Raw genomic sequence first — 15,967 nt, 5'->3', positions numbered from 1 at the left:
AGGTGATCGGCTTCGCATTCATGTTGGCTCAAAACCTGCCGGAACTATTCGTCTTCTACCAGGTAAAATGACTGATGTGACTGATGCTTTAAAGAGACCTAGCTCATAAAAACAATCATAAAAACAAAATACTAATTGGGATAATGTACAGCTAGCTGGATAGGCCCGCGAAATTAACCCCAAAAGGGTGTTAAGGAGGACGTGGAGCACTTACCACATAACTACTCATTAAATAAAATAATAAATCAAATAGGATATACCTGGTATTAATTTTTTGTGGATGTTGTTGAAATTATGCTTGGCTATAACCTCACCCTTTTATTTATTTATTTATAAAATAGTTAATTTATTGTAATGTGGGCTTACAGCACAATCATCCTAGAAACAAGACGTAGGCTACACCTCAACACAATTACAGAAATACTGACAGCCTTCTAAAGTACACTGATTGATTTTTAATGTAATCGATAACTGGTCAATAGCAGGTTTGGCCGACAATCGAAGTAAGCAGGTGAGAAACTGAAAAAACGGGTAGTTGTAGATGGAATGGCTGTGGATGACAGTCTTATCTGTTGCATTTTCTCAGATGAGTGGCCGGGTAAGTGGTTCAGGATTGAACAATGAGAACAGACAATGCCTTAATCTGAAATCACTCCTAAACCCTCATTCACCATTCACCACATTAGTCCACTAATACTGTTCACTTAAAGGAGTGAATGAAAACGAGTGAGCAAATTCCAACAGCCTTTGAGCGTACATTGATTGTACACTCGTTATTGCAGTGCAATGTGGGATTGAATAAGTGCACATTTAATAATGTCAACTATGGTTTCAGACACCACTACAAAAAGCTGTCCCCTGAAATAACGTTGATTTTGGATTCAGCCAGTGTGTGGTGTCCTAATATCCGGTACAAAGTTGATGAGGTGGAATGCATACATGGTGGACCAGGAAGGATTCTGGGAGATGTAGTGCTGAAGGTGACAGGGCTGGTGACTTAGGATTGTGACAATTATCCATGGACGACAATTAATATTAACCATTCAGAAGCGAGTGTATACAAACAGAACTTAAAGTCACCATGAAATCAAAATTGGCAATTCTTATTTTGTATGGAATATTGTGGTATTTATTCTAAATTATTAAGATAATAATACATCATTATTACTTTTTTAATTCATGTGCCCTTGTAATCTTTCATCAAAATAACTTCCCCTCACTCTTGCAGTGACATCTCTTCGATGACATGCTTACTGGCACGAGGGCGGGACAACCTGTCACTCACATAAGATCAGATAGCAAACCACAACGATCCAATCAATTCCTCATAGACTTAACTGGATATACTTTACTGTCGGATGGTGTAGTTACGTCATCTACCAGCAGGGTGCCATGTTAACCAGCTAAACCTTGACCCCTTGAATGCACATACAATTCTAAGCCAAATATGTGGCTTCAGCTGTCAAACTGGCCAATAAATAATAACACACTAATAAACAAAAAATGTGTTGGAGTTCTCAGCTTTAGGATCATATAGTTTATTAATTGGTTTCAGAGGTCTTTTAAAGTCTAATTAAAATTGACATGTTCTTAGAGGGCAAAGTAAATGAATATTAGGAATAAATAAATAAATAAATAATAAATAAATAAAAATAGCCAGAGCTTATGACCACTAAACACAGCTAATTAATGCTAATGCCCTAGACATAAGGAGACATTGTCTACCCCCTCAGGCCATTCATTTATGAGGGTCAGGAATTTGTTCATAATGAAACAGTTGCATTAAATTAAACTGTTATTGATTAAAGATGACAAGAAAAGCACATGTAATGCTTATAGAGTGGATATTATTTTTTGCAATTTTCTGAAAATAAGTGAAAGACATATTATATTACAGATAATGATTAAAATATAGCTTGATATTGGTGTGGTTTGTCACTCCGTTTCATTCATTTTTAAATTCAGTGTGACTCAGTTGGTGTCAGTTTCTTCCTCAGAGCCTCTCTGTCTAATGACAAGGTGGGAAACAAACTGGGGTGACACTGCTGAACACAGACTTTTATTCGTTGTGAGGTGTTTGTGATTAGATGCATTTATAAAACAATTGAGCTCACCATTTTCCTGAAACAGCTTAGATGTGGAGAAGATCTGATTTGGACTGGGTGACTCATATTAAAAGATTTTCTTTATGTATAGTAAAACAATCAAACTCATGAGTTATCTGCCAATATATATGCTATATGATATGAAAAAGTTTCCATGCATATTTGTTCAATAGGCATATAGGATACGGCTACCTACACTTTAGTACCTTTTGATCTTTGAGACTTCAGACAAAGAAAATTCTGTGTGAAAAAAGTGTCTTTGTTTCATAAAATATTTTAAAGGGGACCCATTATAGCCATTTTCACAAGGTGTAATATAAGTCTCTGGTGTTCCCAGAATGTGTCTGTGAAATTTCAGCTTAAAATACCCCACAGATCATTTATTTATTATAGCTATAATATCCCCCTATTTGGGTGTGAGCGAAGATATGCCATTTCTGTGTGTCGCTTAAAAGGAGTGGTATAATACCCTTTTCACAAGATGTAAAATAAGTCTTTGATGTCCCCAGGGTGTGTATGTGAAGTTTTAGCTCAAAATACCCCACAGATATTTTTTAAATAGCATGTTAAAGTTGTCACTTTTTGAGGGTGAGCAAAAACGCACTTCTTTTGTGTCTGTTCCTTTAAATGCAAATGAGCTTCACAGTGGGGCGGAGCTTCAACGGCTTGTGTCCTTTTTACCTCACACAGACATGCACTGAAAATTTCAAAAACTTTCAGCCTTTTTTGTTCAAACCGAAGTCAGAAAGATGGAGAGACTCAAGAAGAAGTGACAACATGTAGACAACATTTCTGAATGGTTAGTTTGTGAATTTATGTAGCTTATGTGTAGTTATCTTCTAGTCATTGATTAGTATATTCTGTCTTGATAATCTAGAAATCTATAAAGCATTCCCAGGGGCAGGGTTTATGATGTCTATGATGTTTATGATGTTTAGGGTTAGTGATGTCACTAACCGGGAGGAATGTTGTGTAGTCCCTACCAGCTGTTTGTTGTAGTCCTTAAAAAGCAATTTCTTTAAAAGAAAATATCTCCCTTTGCTTTGAACTTTGAGCATTGTAACTTTGCAGATGTTGTTTATGCTCAAACAGCAACATTACACACTAACTCTTAAGTGACTAAAAAGTGAAATCATATTCAACCACTCCTTTAAATGCAAATGTGCTACTCCCCGCCCCCTTTCCAGAAGAGGGCGTGACTCACTCATTACTTGAGTTGAATTGTTACTTTGAGAATATTAGTTGTGTACCAACACTATGCAGCTCTGGTGGTGAGTCTGACTGGCAACCAACTACCCTCGTGCTACTGATACTGTATGTGTCGCTGTGCTGGTCTGTGCAAAAAACATTCCACTTTTACTCTCTTATCTATACAGAAAACGTACACAGTATTTAAAAGACAATCGCCTTACTGAATAGTTCATACTAAACGTGCGGCTATGAATTATATAGACAATAAGCGTTTTTGGGTTTAAAATGTCTGAATTAAAACTGAGTATCAGTTATACTGATCAGTGGTAACTTTAGCCGGGGAAATTGCTAACAAGCACATTTGTAAAGGCGATTTTCAATCATTTACAAAATATTAAGTGTGATACTTGCATCTTCAGGGTGTGAAGTTGGATAGTGCTCCATCCTTAAAGCTACACTGGGTACGATTTTATCCCATCTAGCGGTGAAATTGTTAATGACTACCAACTGAATATTACTTTCTAGCCCCTCCCATTCCGAGGGCGTTTTAACTCCTATGGTGGCCGTATTATTTCAAATCTCCCCCTCGCATTCGTCACGGTGCCACTGAGTGTAAAAACGCGAAAGACGAAGCTTGAATTTCTAGGTATGTCCCTCTTTGGCTAATGTACTTTCAAGATGGAGGTGCAACATGGCTGCCGCCATTCGAGCGGCTCGCTCATATGTATTCTAAATGGCAGATTCTACGCTTACGAGAATACTTGATTAGTTGGTAGAAGTAATTACACATTAATGAGCACATATTATTTTGAAAGAACAAAGGTTTTTTTTGCTAAGAATCAACTTAAAAAATTACACAGTTGTTAAAAAATTAACAACTTTTCAGTCTGGTGTAAAATTATTAGTGAGCTGCAGACATGAACGATTTTAGGTAACTTGAGGGCCACATTGACAGAGTCCGTCAGCAGTCGTGGCCGGGGCCTAGACATTTTGTGACGTTGCAAAAGGTCAAATCTGCAAACGGCTTGTTCTGAGACATGCACTGTGTGCATCAACATGCATTGAATACTTCCATACTATATAGTATGCGAAAAACAGTACACCAACCGAGTAGTATGTCTGAATACATAGGCTGCGTCCGAAATCGCATACTCTCTTGAGTAGGTACTTAGTTTGAATTTGAGTAGTTACTTCAGGGCTGCTAAATGCACACCAGAATTGCCCTGGAAGTAGAAGGTCATCCATACTTTTTTTGCCTACTCTTTTATCAGTAGCCTATGTGAATTTGGACATACTGCTTTTGTCACATACAGTTTTTCGTCTAGGCTACTATATAGTAGGGAAGTATGCGATTTCGGACGCAGCTATAGTATTTGAAAAACAGTAGTTGAAAAATCCCTGGATGACTTAATACTTCCGGCGAGATTCTGCAGTGTGCGTTCGATGGACGATGGAGGGGATTTATGGTTGCGTTCCAGTCCACTTTTAGACGCACTTGTGAATTTCCCTAACCAATTCCCCTCTGGGGAACCCCTGTCGCCATTTTGAAGTGCGTTCCACTTCGTGAAGTGGACGAGGGAAGTTTATATGGACGGACCCTCGTTCCCTCGATTTCAACCCTGAAAAAATCACCTGCCTGTAATTTTCTAGTAATCGTGAGGACCTTGATTAGCTTGTTCAGGTGTGTTTGATTAGGGTTGAAGCTAAACTCTGTAGGACAGTGGCCCTCCAGGACCGAAGCTGCCCATCCCTGGCTTATGAAGTCCCAATTCAGCCTGTTCCAGTTTCCGCCAGTAGTGGGCACTCGTGCAACGTAAGCAATGACGTACATCCGAGTGAACAAGATGGAGGGAAGTTAGCGAGTGAAGGGCATGCCAATTTTGGACTGGTGCTGCGTTCCAGTGCCCACTACTGGCGGAAACTGCAATGGGCTGAATTGGAACGTCCTAAGCCCTTGATCACTTGGAATCAGCTGTGTAGTTGATTTATTATTTACATTTGTTTTCCTTTTAAGAATTTGTTTAATGCAGCATCCAAATGTATATATGGTGTTTGGGTTGTTTTCAATTAAAAAAATTAGAATTAATATATCATAGAGTTGCGTCACAATCATACTGCATTGTGGGACATATAGGTGCCTGAAGTGTACATATGAAGTACACTCGCTCCCTCTGTCAAAATCGAGGGAGCGAGGGTCTGTCCATATAAACTTCCCTCGTCCACTTCATGAAGTGGAACGCACTTCAAAATGGCGGCGGGGATTCCCTCGAGGGGAAGTGCTTAGGGAAGTTCGCAAGTGCGTGTCTAAAAGTGGACTGGAACGCAGCACGGAATGCAGCCTATGAATGGAGGTGAAGGGACGCAACTGAGGCCGGTAGGTCACATGATAATGATAAGACGGGGGATGTAGTAGTTCGTCCATATTACATTCATACTATATCGAACGTAGCCTACCTTTTTAATGGTTGTGAAGTAGGCTAAGTTCAAATTCAAATGTGGTAGGCTACCAACTCAGACAGTTTGCTATTTCGGATGCAGCTATGCATATATATATATATATAGCCTATATTTATTTATTTACATTTTTAACACTAATTCCTTTAAGAAGTAATTTCTTTCTTCTGACTGCCGTTATCAATCTCTCTCTATTTTTTCTTCTTTTTGAAAGTTGGAAAACACTATTGTGGAGTTTTTCTTTTGCTATTTGAGCAAATGGCAACACAAAAAAATATATTTAATGTAGTCTCTCATTCACCGCTATAGAAGTTTACCCAACTATGATGACTTCTGCTTTACAGTAAAACTGTAATATTTTGTGAAATATTATTACATTTAAAATTTCTGTTTTAACATATTCTAAAATGTAATTTATTCATGTGATGGTAAAGCTGAATTTTCAGCATCATTACTCCAGTCTTCATTGTCATGTACATGGCCTTTCAGGAATCATTCTAATATATTATTATATTCAGTTCAATTCACATTTATTTGTATAACGCTTTTCACAATGTACATAGGCTATAAGCAGCTTTACAAAAAATGCATGATCCACATTACAGTTTAGAGTGATCTGTTATCAGAGGTAGCCTATCTGTCTAAGTTGTAGCCTATTTCAGAAATGTGCATAGGCTATACAAAAATAACAGTTAGCTAACAAAATATAATAATTTAAACAATGTAATAATTTAAGGCAATAACAGAGCTCATTGAAGTAATGAATACTTGTTTGTTAACAACTGATTATGACATTTAGAAAAATGTAGCCTAGCATTGGTGCATGTTGATTCAGAGTTTGCATCATCTGAAGTCTTCGCAGGAGTTGGCGCCGTCTCTTCATAGGTGTTGGGCATCTGAAGTCGTCATAATAGGCTGATAATAGGCTATTATCAAGGTTGAATCATTTTGTGGAAACTGATACATTTTTTCGGTGTGTAGGCTACAGTAGGCTAAAAGTCATTATGTCCATTGCAAGTCCCCATAAAACATAAAAACCCAACGTGTGTGTAGGCTACTATGTCTGACGAATTGCAGAATCGTTTTAAATGACTCACTGAAACTGTTCGCGCTAACGGATTTTCTAGAATAATTTGGACTTTCCGACCGCAGCGTCTCAGTGACAGGCTTCGCCCGGAGAGGGAGTGTCGCTGGGGGCGGAACGGGGCGGAACGGGGCGGGGCTTGGCGCCCAACTCTCCAGTGTGAATTCGCACTATCCCCACACTGCTCGTGCAGACTCCAGACTTCACCTGCGCTCTCCGCACAGAGCAACCCGCCTGATCCTTTCAACGCACTCAACCAGACACTTCTCTCGTTACTATCCAACGACTTCAGACGAGCCTATTTCTGAGATTCTCTTCGGACTGTATAGAGGAGAGCCGGGGTTTTCTTTAAGGATGCAATCGGTTATCTGCCTTTTCGTAGCCATAGCAGTCGCTGTGTTTTCTCCAGGTATGTCCTTTAATTTATCATGAAAATATTTGTATCTCATTCTTTCCATGAAACATCGCTGCCGTAATCCAAGGATTTTGTTGAGCAGTTTTGTTCCTATAGTGACCATTCGACTTTTTTTACTTCCTTATATCAACATCAACAAGTGTTTATGATAGCCGTTGCCGCAATTCTTTGGCAATCATTGCCAGGACATGTGTCACACTTTTCATTTCTCCCACGTTAAGAACAAGAGGTCAAGTCTCCACCTGTAGAAGATTAAGCCAGCTGTGCCCGCCTCGGACATTCACATTCATTCATTTTTATTGTAGGAGACTGTGATAAAGCTTTCAAACTTCTGTACCTAAGTACAGAACAGGGAATATGAAGTGTTTCAACTTTTAGTTTGGACACGCGAGGCAATGTTTTTGATATGCTACGTGTTTATGTTTCTATAGGCTATCATACGCAGAAACATAGCAATGACATCACACCTGCCGGTGCGCTTGTTTCTGAAATCCCCAGCATATGCGTCAGTCCCAAACAGAAACTAAACACAGACCTTAAAGGGACAGTTCACCTTAACATGAAAGTCCTTTCGACCATGAATATTTTCCAAAAATATCCTGGTCGGTCATTTCCATGGAATGACAATGAATGGTGCCTGATTCAGCCGAAGCGTCGAAAAGGACATCAGTCCCCACAAAAGTAGTCACACGACTCGTGTGCAATATTCCAAGTCCTCTGAAGTCATACAATAGGTTTGTTTGTTTGAGGAACGAGCCGAAAGGAACTGTTGTCATCGGATCATTAAGTCAAGTGAGAACTGGATCTGTTTGATTGATGAACGAATCATTCAGAATAGGTTTTGTGAGTTGGATCACCAGTCTGATATTCATTGAAAAGATCTATAATCTCACAAAAAGATATGTCGCCAGAGGACTAGATAGTAGCCTAGATATGTCGTCTTTGGACTACTTTTATGGCGATTTTGCGTAATGTTTAAAGGTTGTTCGCCCCATTACCCATTCATTCTAATCGCATAGGGAAAATCGCAGGACTATTCCTTCAGCCTTTTTTTTTTTTTTTTTCAAATGAAAAAGTCATACGGATTTTGAATATGATACAGCATTTTAATTTTGGGATGCACTATCCTTTTAATATCCTTTTTAATAAGCGACTCCATTATTTTGGGACGCGCGCGACCAACTCATTACATTCATGGCTTGAATCTTCTTTGAGCGCGTGAGTGCGCTGTGTGTGTGCGCGCGTGAACGGGTGAGAGAGAAAGAAGCGAGCGTGTGCTTGCTCACGAGAGGTTGCGGAGGTGGAGAGCGGTGTTACCAATTCAGTCATTTGACTGTTGTATGGTTTTATCAGTGTCACATGCATGTTTGCTCATCAGAATTTATCTGACATAGATGTCTTTATTCGTCTTCAGACGAATCTATGTTAACGCGGTAAAGTGATTGATAACTTTGAGTTGGTGGCTGCTGTAGTATTGCTTATTCTTCGATAATGGAGATGTGTGAAGATGACTAAAGATGTCACACACTAAAGATGTGTGATCTGTCTCTGTCTGTCTTTCTGTCTGTCAAGTTTATTTCTTTTTTCAATTTAAAAACAAGATGGGTTGTTGGAATAAAAAAGTCAACATGTACTGTGCATGTATAATTGCTCACATTAATGACAAGAAATCACATTAATTGATAGTGATTTATTACACACATCCATACCAAAAACACCACATCTGAAGGAGTTTTAAAACCCCATAGGAAAATCTCGAAGGAACCCAGGGGGAATTACTCTTCTGGGTTTTGACGTCATCCATGCACCAATCTATTTGTCAAGAAGTACTCATAAAAACAACATTTTTACCATGTATGTAACTGTGTGCCATGTACAGTCCATAATGGGAAATTTTTTAAATCAAATTAAACGTGTTGAGCGTAAAATTAAGGAAGTTCCGTCACACAACAGGAAAATGCACATCATATGACATTTTCCAAAATAGCACTTGTTTGTCAGCCTTTACAGAACTTAATTTTGTTTTATGTGTGACAAAGAACATGTTGTTGAATACATTGAACTGCACTGGAAATTCATTGGAAAATACAGTTTGAGTGAAGATTCTGTTCAGGCTATTGTTTTGGTATCCTATGCTATATGCAATGGGTGTGGTTCAAGTTCTTGTCTGAGGAACCAGTATCATCCTTCAGTATTTCCTAGTGTAGTTTCTAAGTGACAGAACATGACATCTCATAATTTATCCTGAGATGTTAGGCATGTTAGTATATGTCTGTTTCCCCCACACAGACATTGCTTTAAGCTACATAGGCAGTTTTAAAGAGTACACACAACCACACAACCCATAGCCTACACTTTACTCAACGTGTTTTTGCTATTATGACCCTCTGGATCTTTTTGGTTGTGTGTTGGAAAGGTCAGTTTCTCTGAAGTGCTGTCAGCAAGAGACTGATCACCTGTATGTAAACAGGTACAGAAAAGCACCTCTGCCGTCTTTGCAAGCTCAGTGATTGTATCATTTGCTCTTGATGGATTTTATAGCAGAAACCTGTTCTATGCAGCCTACTGAATTATTTAATTTTTCAATCATTAAATGACTTAGCTGATGAAAAATTTCCTTATTCTGATTAAGAAGAATTTTTCCTCACTCTGAAAGCTGCATGATTAAAGGACTGATGTATGTGGACTAGATTTAGTAGCATGCATGGAATATTTCATAAATCATCATCATATTTTAAATAAAAGATTGTAGGGGTTTGTTTAAGGTGAATACAACAGGATTACGTCTGTATTTACACATCAGTGATGTCACTCTGAATGACGTTTGAACATGAGGAGGAACTGAAACTCCCTATGAATACACAGGCCTTTGTTTAGCATGAGAGATGGAAAAACCTAATTACATTAAGACTGACACTAAACCACATCTACACCAGGAAATCCCACATCTGATCATTTAAGCATTCAAGTGAAAGATTCATGCCACTGTGGCCTATTGGGGGAATATTTTGTCATTGTTTATTGGCAGGCAAGGGCTTGAGCTGATTAATGTCAGTTCCACTTAGATATCAAACAGGAAAACACATGTAGTGAAAAAAGAAATGTCTAATTCATATTTGCATATTCATTTAGTTAAAGCTTAACTATGGAACTGCTTTCAGGAAGAACCAATAGGAGCATATGGTAAAAGCTAATTTTACAGCTTTAGGGCTTTGTTCCTTTCAAATGGTGGGAAGAGGAAAGAAAAAAAACAGCATAGGCTAAGTGAACAGTGTTTTATGTGCTAAAATGATCGTGGGTATTATGCTGAAATGATTGGATTAGGAGACAGGCAGTTAAGGTTTCAGAATGTGCTTTTGACCAACCATTTAAATGGGTTGAAGTGCTGAGGCTATTATGTCATCATTTATTCATATTTAAATTCCCTCCCGACCACTCACGTTCATGCACGCGCATACATATGCTTCATCAGAGGCTTTTACAGTAAATTACTTAAGCCATGTGTTGGACCAAGCATCTGTTGTCTCATGAACACATGCATTATCCCTCCGATGGCCTCATCGGGGGTCTTTCTTGTCCATCAGATGCACTCCCCATTTGCTAATGGATTAATCTGAGCATTGCTAAGAAGGAGGACCTGCTGTGTCTGCACACTGCACCGCCCAAAATGGCCTCCTGAGACTTCACCCAGTCTTATCTACTCATCTGGTCCCACACCCCTCTTTTTTGCCACATAATCAAAGGGAATACTTACATTAGATTTGTGTACGCAGTCTGATGGACTGTTGAAACGCCTTTTACCAAGATTGCTGGTTGATAAAAGCCGGTTGGTGGTTTTAAGTGCCGCTTTGAGGGAATATTGTTCTCTTGCTTTAATACTGTTATGCATATAAGCAGTGTAGCGATGCACAGAAGGGAGACACAAGGGCGAAGCTTCTGAGATAAGCTATAAATGAGAGCGCTAACTTTTGCATGCTGTATGCAATAACGTATTTTTAACAGCAGCATTCTCATCAGCACCAAATATGCAAGTAGCAACAACATTATTTCAAGTTCTCGTTTTCACCAGAAAAAAGAAGGCTGCAGGTCTTCAGATCAATATCTTTTCATAGAACTGATTGTGGGCGTCAAACTCACCGGTTGTCTCTCGGATATACATAAGACGTTTTGCTTTCAATCAGAATGCGGAAAGCTGATTAAATGTGTTGACTGGACTAGTTTATGTGCATTTATTTATTAATATGAATGATTCTTGCAGACTTAAGCGTCTGGCAGCCTGAGAGGATGCAAGTCAGAATGTTGGCAAACAGATCTTCTAGTCTTTTAGTTTTTTTCTATCCTATCTTGAGTTTAATGGGATGGTTTAAAGAGCCAGAACTGACTCTTTTGGGCCACTCTTGCTCATTTATGGGCCGGTGGTATAAGTATATTGACATGGCAGTCAATGAAAGGTTCTGAGCATGGCTATCGATTATACAAGCATCCAATTATTTCTACACAATGTGTTTTTTAACATGCACTCTTTGGCGATAACTCAAGAGTGCGGTTAGTCATTTTACGGCGAGGCCACCCCGAGCTGTTCAATGTAGTTTTAGCATCAATTATGCGGCAGTTGGAATGTTATTTATAAGTTTGCTTATAGCGCAAGAGTCATAAGTCATCCTTTCTACAGGGTTGTCGTATTGATCAGTTCAGAGATCACAGTGTAGAGCCAATTTGAGTGTGTTTAATGCTTGCGCTTATGAAACGTACATGGTGCGTTTTGATCCGAGACACTTTAAGCCGGACGTTTTGAGGTCGATAATACCCCCAAGAAAAGGATTTATATACATCAGGCTGCTCGTTCACATGTAGTGGTTAATGGTGATCCGGCGGATATTATTTATTCAATGTCAAATGTTTGTCCTGGCATTTAGATCCATCTACAAAAGGTTACGAGTTGTAGCAGCCCTTAGCCCGTCTCCCTCCCACCAAATCACATTCTGTCAAATATCCATCTGAAGCTTTGAGCGTTTCAATTCAGGCTGACATTCAAAGCCACACAACCTTTCTGGCAGCCATGGAGACGCACGATAACCGGATTCCCATTCTGGGTCCGTCGCTTTGATGCTGTCTGTGATGTGCAGATTGCATTTCTCCATGTGTGAGGAGACGTTCCTGCCTGCCACTCTTGCCTCTTTAAGTGATGCTTTGAACCCAAAAGGGCATGACAGAGGAAGGCAAAGTTTTTCCCCCCTCTCTTAAATCTGTTCCGGATAGAATGAGAGAAGCGGATGGAAAGAAGGTTAGAGTGCCCATGAGCTCCATGTGTTAGGGACAGGATCTCCCAGAGCTGTCAGGGTGAATGAGGAAGCACTGACATCGATTAAATCTATTAAACGCAATGTGGGGTGAACCGTGGTCTTGACGGGTGGAGGCCCTATTCAGAGAGACGTTTAGCGCAAACAATACGGGAGGAAGAAATGGTCTGAAGTCTCGCCGTTTACAGCTTTAATTGCTCTTTTAGCAGTTTCACAATGCACCTATTAATTTGCATAAGGTTGCTGCATTTAGGCTGTAATTAAGAATGCCTTAAATTCAATTACACTTTGTATTAGAATTTAAGAAAGAAAGTGGAATTAAAATTACTTTACTTTTTTGCTTTGCTTTTCTATTTAAAGGGATAGTTCACCCAAAACGGAAAATTCTTACATTATTTACTTACGCTCATGTTGTTTAAAACTTGTAAACTTTTCTTCTGTGGGACAAAAAAGACATTATTTTGAAAAAGTCATTGAGGTCTAATGTTGTTTCGGACCCTGTTGGCTTTCATTACGTGGACCAAAACGTTCTTCAAAATACTGTCTTTTATGTTCCTCAGAAGAAAGTAAGTCATATAGTTTTAGAATGACATGAGTGTGACATTTGTAATGACATTTAGTAAATTACGTATATATTTTTATATATTGTTTGTGGTTCTGGTCTACCTTACATTATGGGGACTAAATGTCATTGCTTTTTTGAAAATCTTAAAATGCAAAAAGGTTTCTGTGATGGGTAGATTTAGGGTTGGGGTATAGAATATGCAGTTTATACAGCTAAAAATCATGTCTATGGAATGTCCGCATAAAACATGGAAACCCAACAGTGTGTGTGTGTACACTTAAAGTTCCTAGCAGAACACTTAAATTCCTAGCATATTACCTGTGTTGAATTTCTCTGAGTTGCAATTTAGTAAAGTCCTCTCTGTCATTCCAATTTAACATCCTTTGCAGTGAGGCAGGTAACATGGTGTGAGACACACACAAAAAAAACACCCCAGAGAGGTATTAATGTACCTGTGTTCAAGGGAATTTCTTAAAGGAATAGTCCACCGAAAAATTATGCCATCATTTACTCACCCTCATATCTTTTCAACCCAGTATGACTCTTCTGTTGAACACAAAACTCTGAGGTTTTGGGATTCACAGAAGAAAGTAAGTCATACACTTTTGGAATGACGTGAGAGTGAGTAAATGAAAGATTGTTTAATTGTATTTAAAATGCAACCCAGTCAGGATTGGGGAAAAACTCCGACAGACAGGAGCTACGCATAGAGTTTCGGATGCAGCAGAGTTTGCCACTGAAAGAGGAAGTGGTGGCTTTTTTGAAGTCATTAGGTCCCTTTCAGATGTACGTCATCTGTCTTTACCATGGGTTTATCTGAGTAAAGAAAAAGGTTAAAAAATGTTATTCCCGCAAACAATTAAGTGGCCTCCTCCCTCATGTTCACATCGCTTTTTAGCACCTCCCTCTAAATCAAGCTCAGAGGCACTGAATTGATGTCTTTATGCACCGGAGTAATAAATTATTCTGGTTATGTGATTTAAAAGGGTTACTGGTGGGAGTGAAAGGGAGGAAGAATGAATGAAGCTGTGGCTGGATGAGTTTACAATAAAAAAAAAAACATTGTTGAGATGAAAACCTTGAACCCAAATGTCAGAGAAATAAGTTCAAATGCAAGGTCATGTTGCCCAGTAAAATCATGCATGGGAGCATCATTAAGGGTTCCCAAACAAAAGGGTTCCTAAAGATGCATGGCATATAGAATCAATTTTGACTAAATTTTTTATTTCCTTTTTGAATATCCAAAACAGCTTTGCCGCATGACTTTACATGCCATAGTCGGATAGCACCGGATTTTTGAGAGGTTAAACATTCAGTAAACCTCATGGTGAAAATGATTAGGGTAGGCAACCGACCCATGCTCCACTCCCGGGAGGCAGGGGAAGAAGCATCCTCTCATGCGATAAATTAGTTCCAGCTCTCGCAGGCTGGAGGAGCTTCCTCAGAGCGCTGTGTTGTTTCAGCATGCACCGTTCTAATGCGATTTTAAAAGGTTGAAAGTTGTCGTAGAGGTAAATGGTTGATTATATACACACAACTGGCACACAGCTGCTTCGGTTCACATCGGGGGGAAAAGAAGCCGTCTTTTTTTTTTTTTTACCCCTCTTCATGAACCTGTTTCGGCACATCGAGATCGGTGGCCTTAGGGGCTGTTGCGACTCCTCCCAAAATTCCTGTCTTCTTGAGTGGGTCTTTATCTCTCTCTTTACATGTAAATTTAATGATTTAGGGGATTTTTTTTACACTATCTTCACTGATTTTGTTGTTGCTTTTATGATGGAATACTGCAGAGAGTAGGATCAAGCAACAGTGTTCTCTAGCGGATCTTTCTCTTTCGTCTTTCCTTCGTCTTTCCGCTCTCAGTTGTCTTTTGAGGGAAAGTTTAGGACGGATCCGTCTCTTTATTTATTCAATAAATCCCACCTCTGGGTGTTTGCCCTTTTCACTCGCTCCCTCCCTCTCCTCAAAGTCCCTTGTTTCTTTATTCATCTCGTGTGACAGCACTTTCTGCATTCAGCACAAATTGATTTATTTACCATCCAGAAGGGTCAAGTACAATAGGCCCTATGTTAAAAGTCTTGTAGATGTGCACAGAGGAAAGCCAAGAGCGTGCTATGCTGAATATCAAGTCTAAGGAGGCTGTGCTCTTTATAGAGCCATCAGAAAAGAAAATGGCTTGAGTTATATCTGAAAGACGTCTGTAAGATTTGCTGCTCCAGTAGTCTGCCATTTTGTCACCCCAAGGTCCCCACTTTGCAATGCTAATACCATAGGTATTATACTACTTTTACCCATGTTAAAAGTTTTATAGATGAACAAGTGTTTTGAAAGCCATCGGAAAAGAAAACTACTCGAGTTGTATATCTCAAAGACCCCAGTAGGCTTCGATGTACCGATAGTTTGCTATTTTGTCACCCCATGGCCTCCACTTTGCTATGCTAGTAATGCTATTGACCTACCGTGTCATTTTCCTCACAGCAAATTAGGCGAATTTCACATCCAACATTAACCTCCAAAGAAATGGAGAGCAGCTATAAAGAAATGTAGCAGCTATGAAAAGCCTTATAAATGGCTGCTTTTTAATAGCAGGGCTAACTATTCTGTTCAGAGTGCTCATATAAGCCATTATGTGAACTAAAAGCCACTGTGCAAGAGAAAGAAACAGGAAAAGGAAGAGAAAGGATTGCAGTCAGTTTTTTTTTTTTTTCTCATTGTTTTTTATATGCTCACCAGGCACTGTATATTTTCGTCTGGTCCTAATTTCTGATTTTTAATATCCGACAGCTGTTCTTACCACTACAGCGATATATTTGGGATTTATTCATAAATGTACAAACATAAATAACTCTGCTG

General features: G+C 39.1%; 1 protein-coding gene across 2 annotated transcripts in view; it reads left to right on the top strand.

The window, feature by feature from the left end:
- Positions 1–7,016: 7,016 nt before the first annotated feature.
- Positions 7,017–15,967, top strand: part of alcama (activated leukocyte cell adhesion molecule a) — a 74,373-nt gene continuing 65,422 nt past the window's right edge. The window contains exon 1 of one of the 2 annotated variants that reach the window (XM_081353823.1): positions 7,017–7,243. In XM_081353823.1, the coding sequence (XP_081209949.1) occupies positions 7,189–7,243 (55 nt within the window). In that variant the 5' untranslated portion in view covers positions 7,017–7,188. The remainder of the gene's footprint in view (positions 7,244–15,967) is intronic. The other variant, XM_081353824.1, reaches the window with a different exon arrangement.

The sequence above is a fragment of the Scardinius erythrophthalmus genome (assembly GCF_964197995.2).
Source record: "Scardinius erythrophthalmus genome assembly, chromosome: 23".
Taxonomy (NCBI): domain Eukaryota; kingdom Metazoa; phylum Chordata; class Actinopteri; order Cypriniformes; family Leuciscidae; genus Scardinius; species Scardinius erythrophthalmus.
Note: the sequence above shows the minus strand (reverse complement) of the source record. Positions and strands in the feature narration are given on the sequence as shown.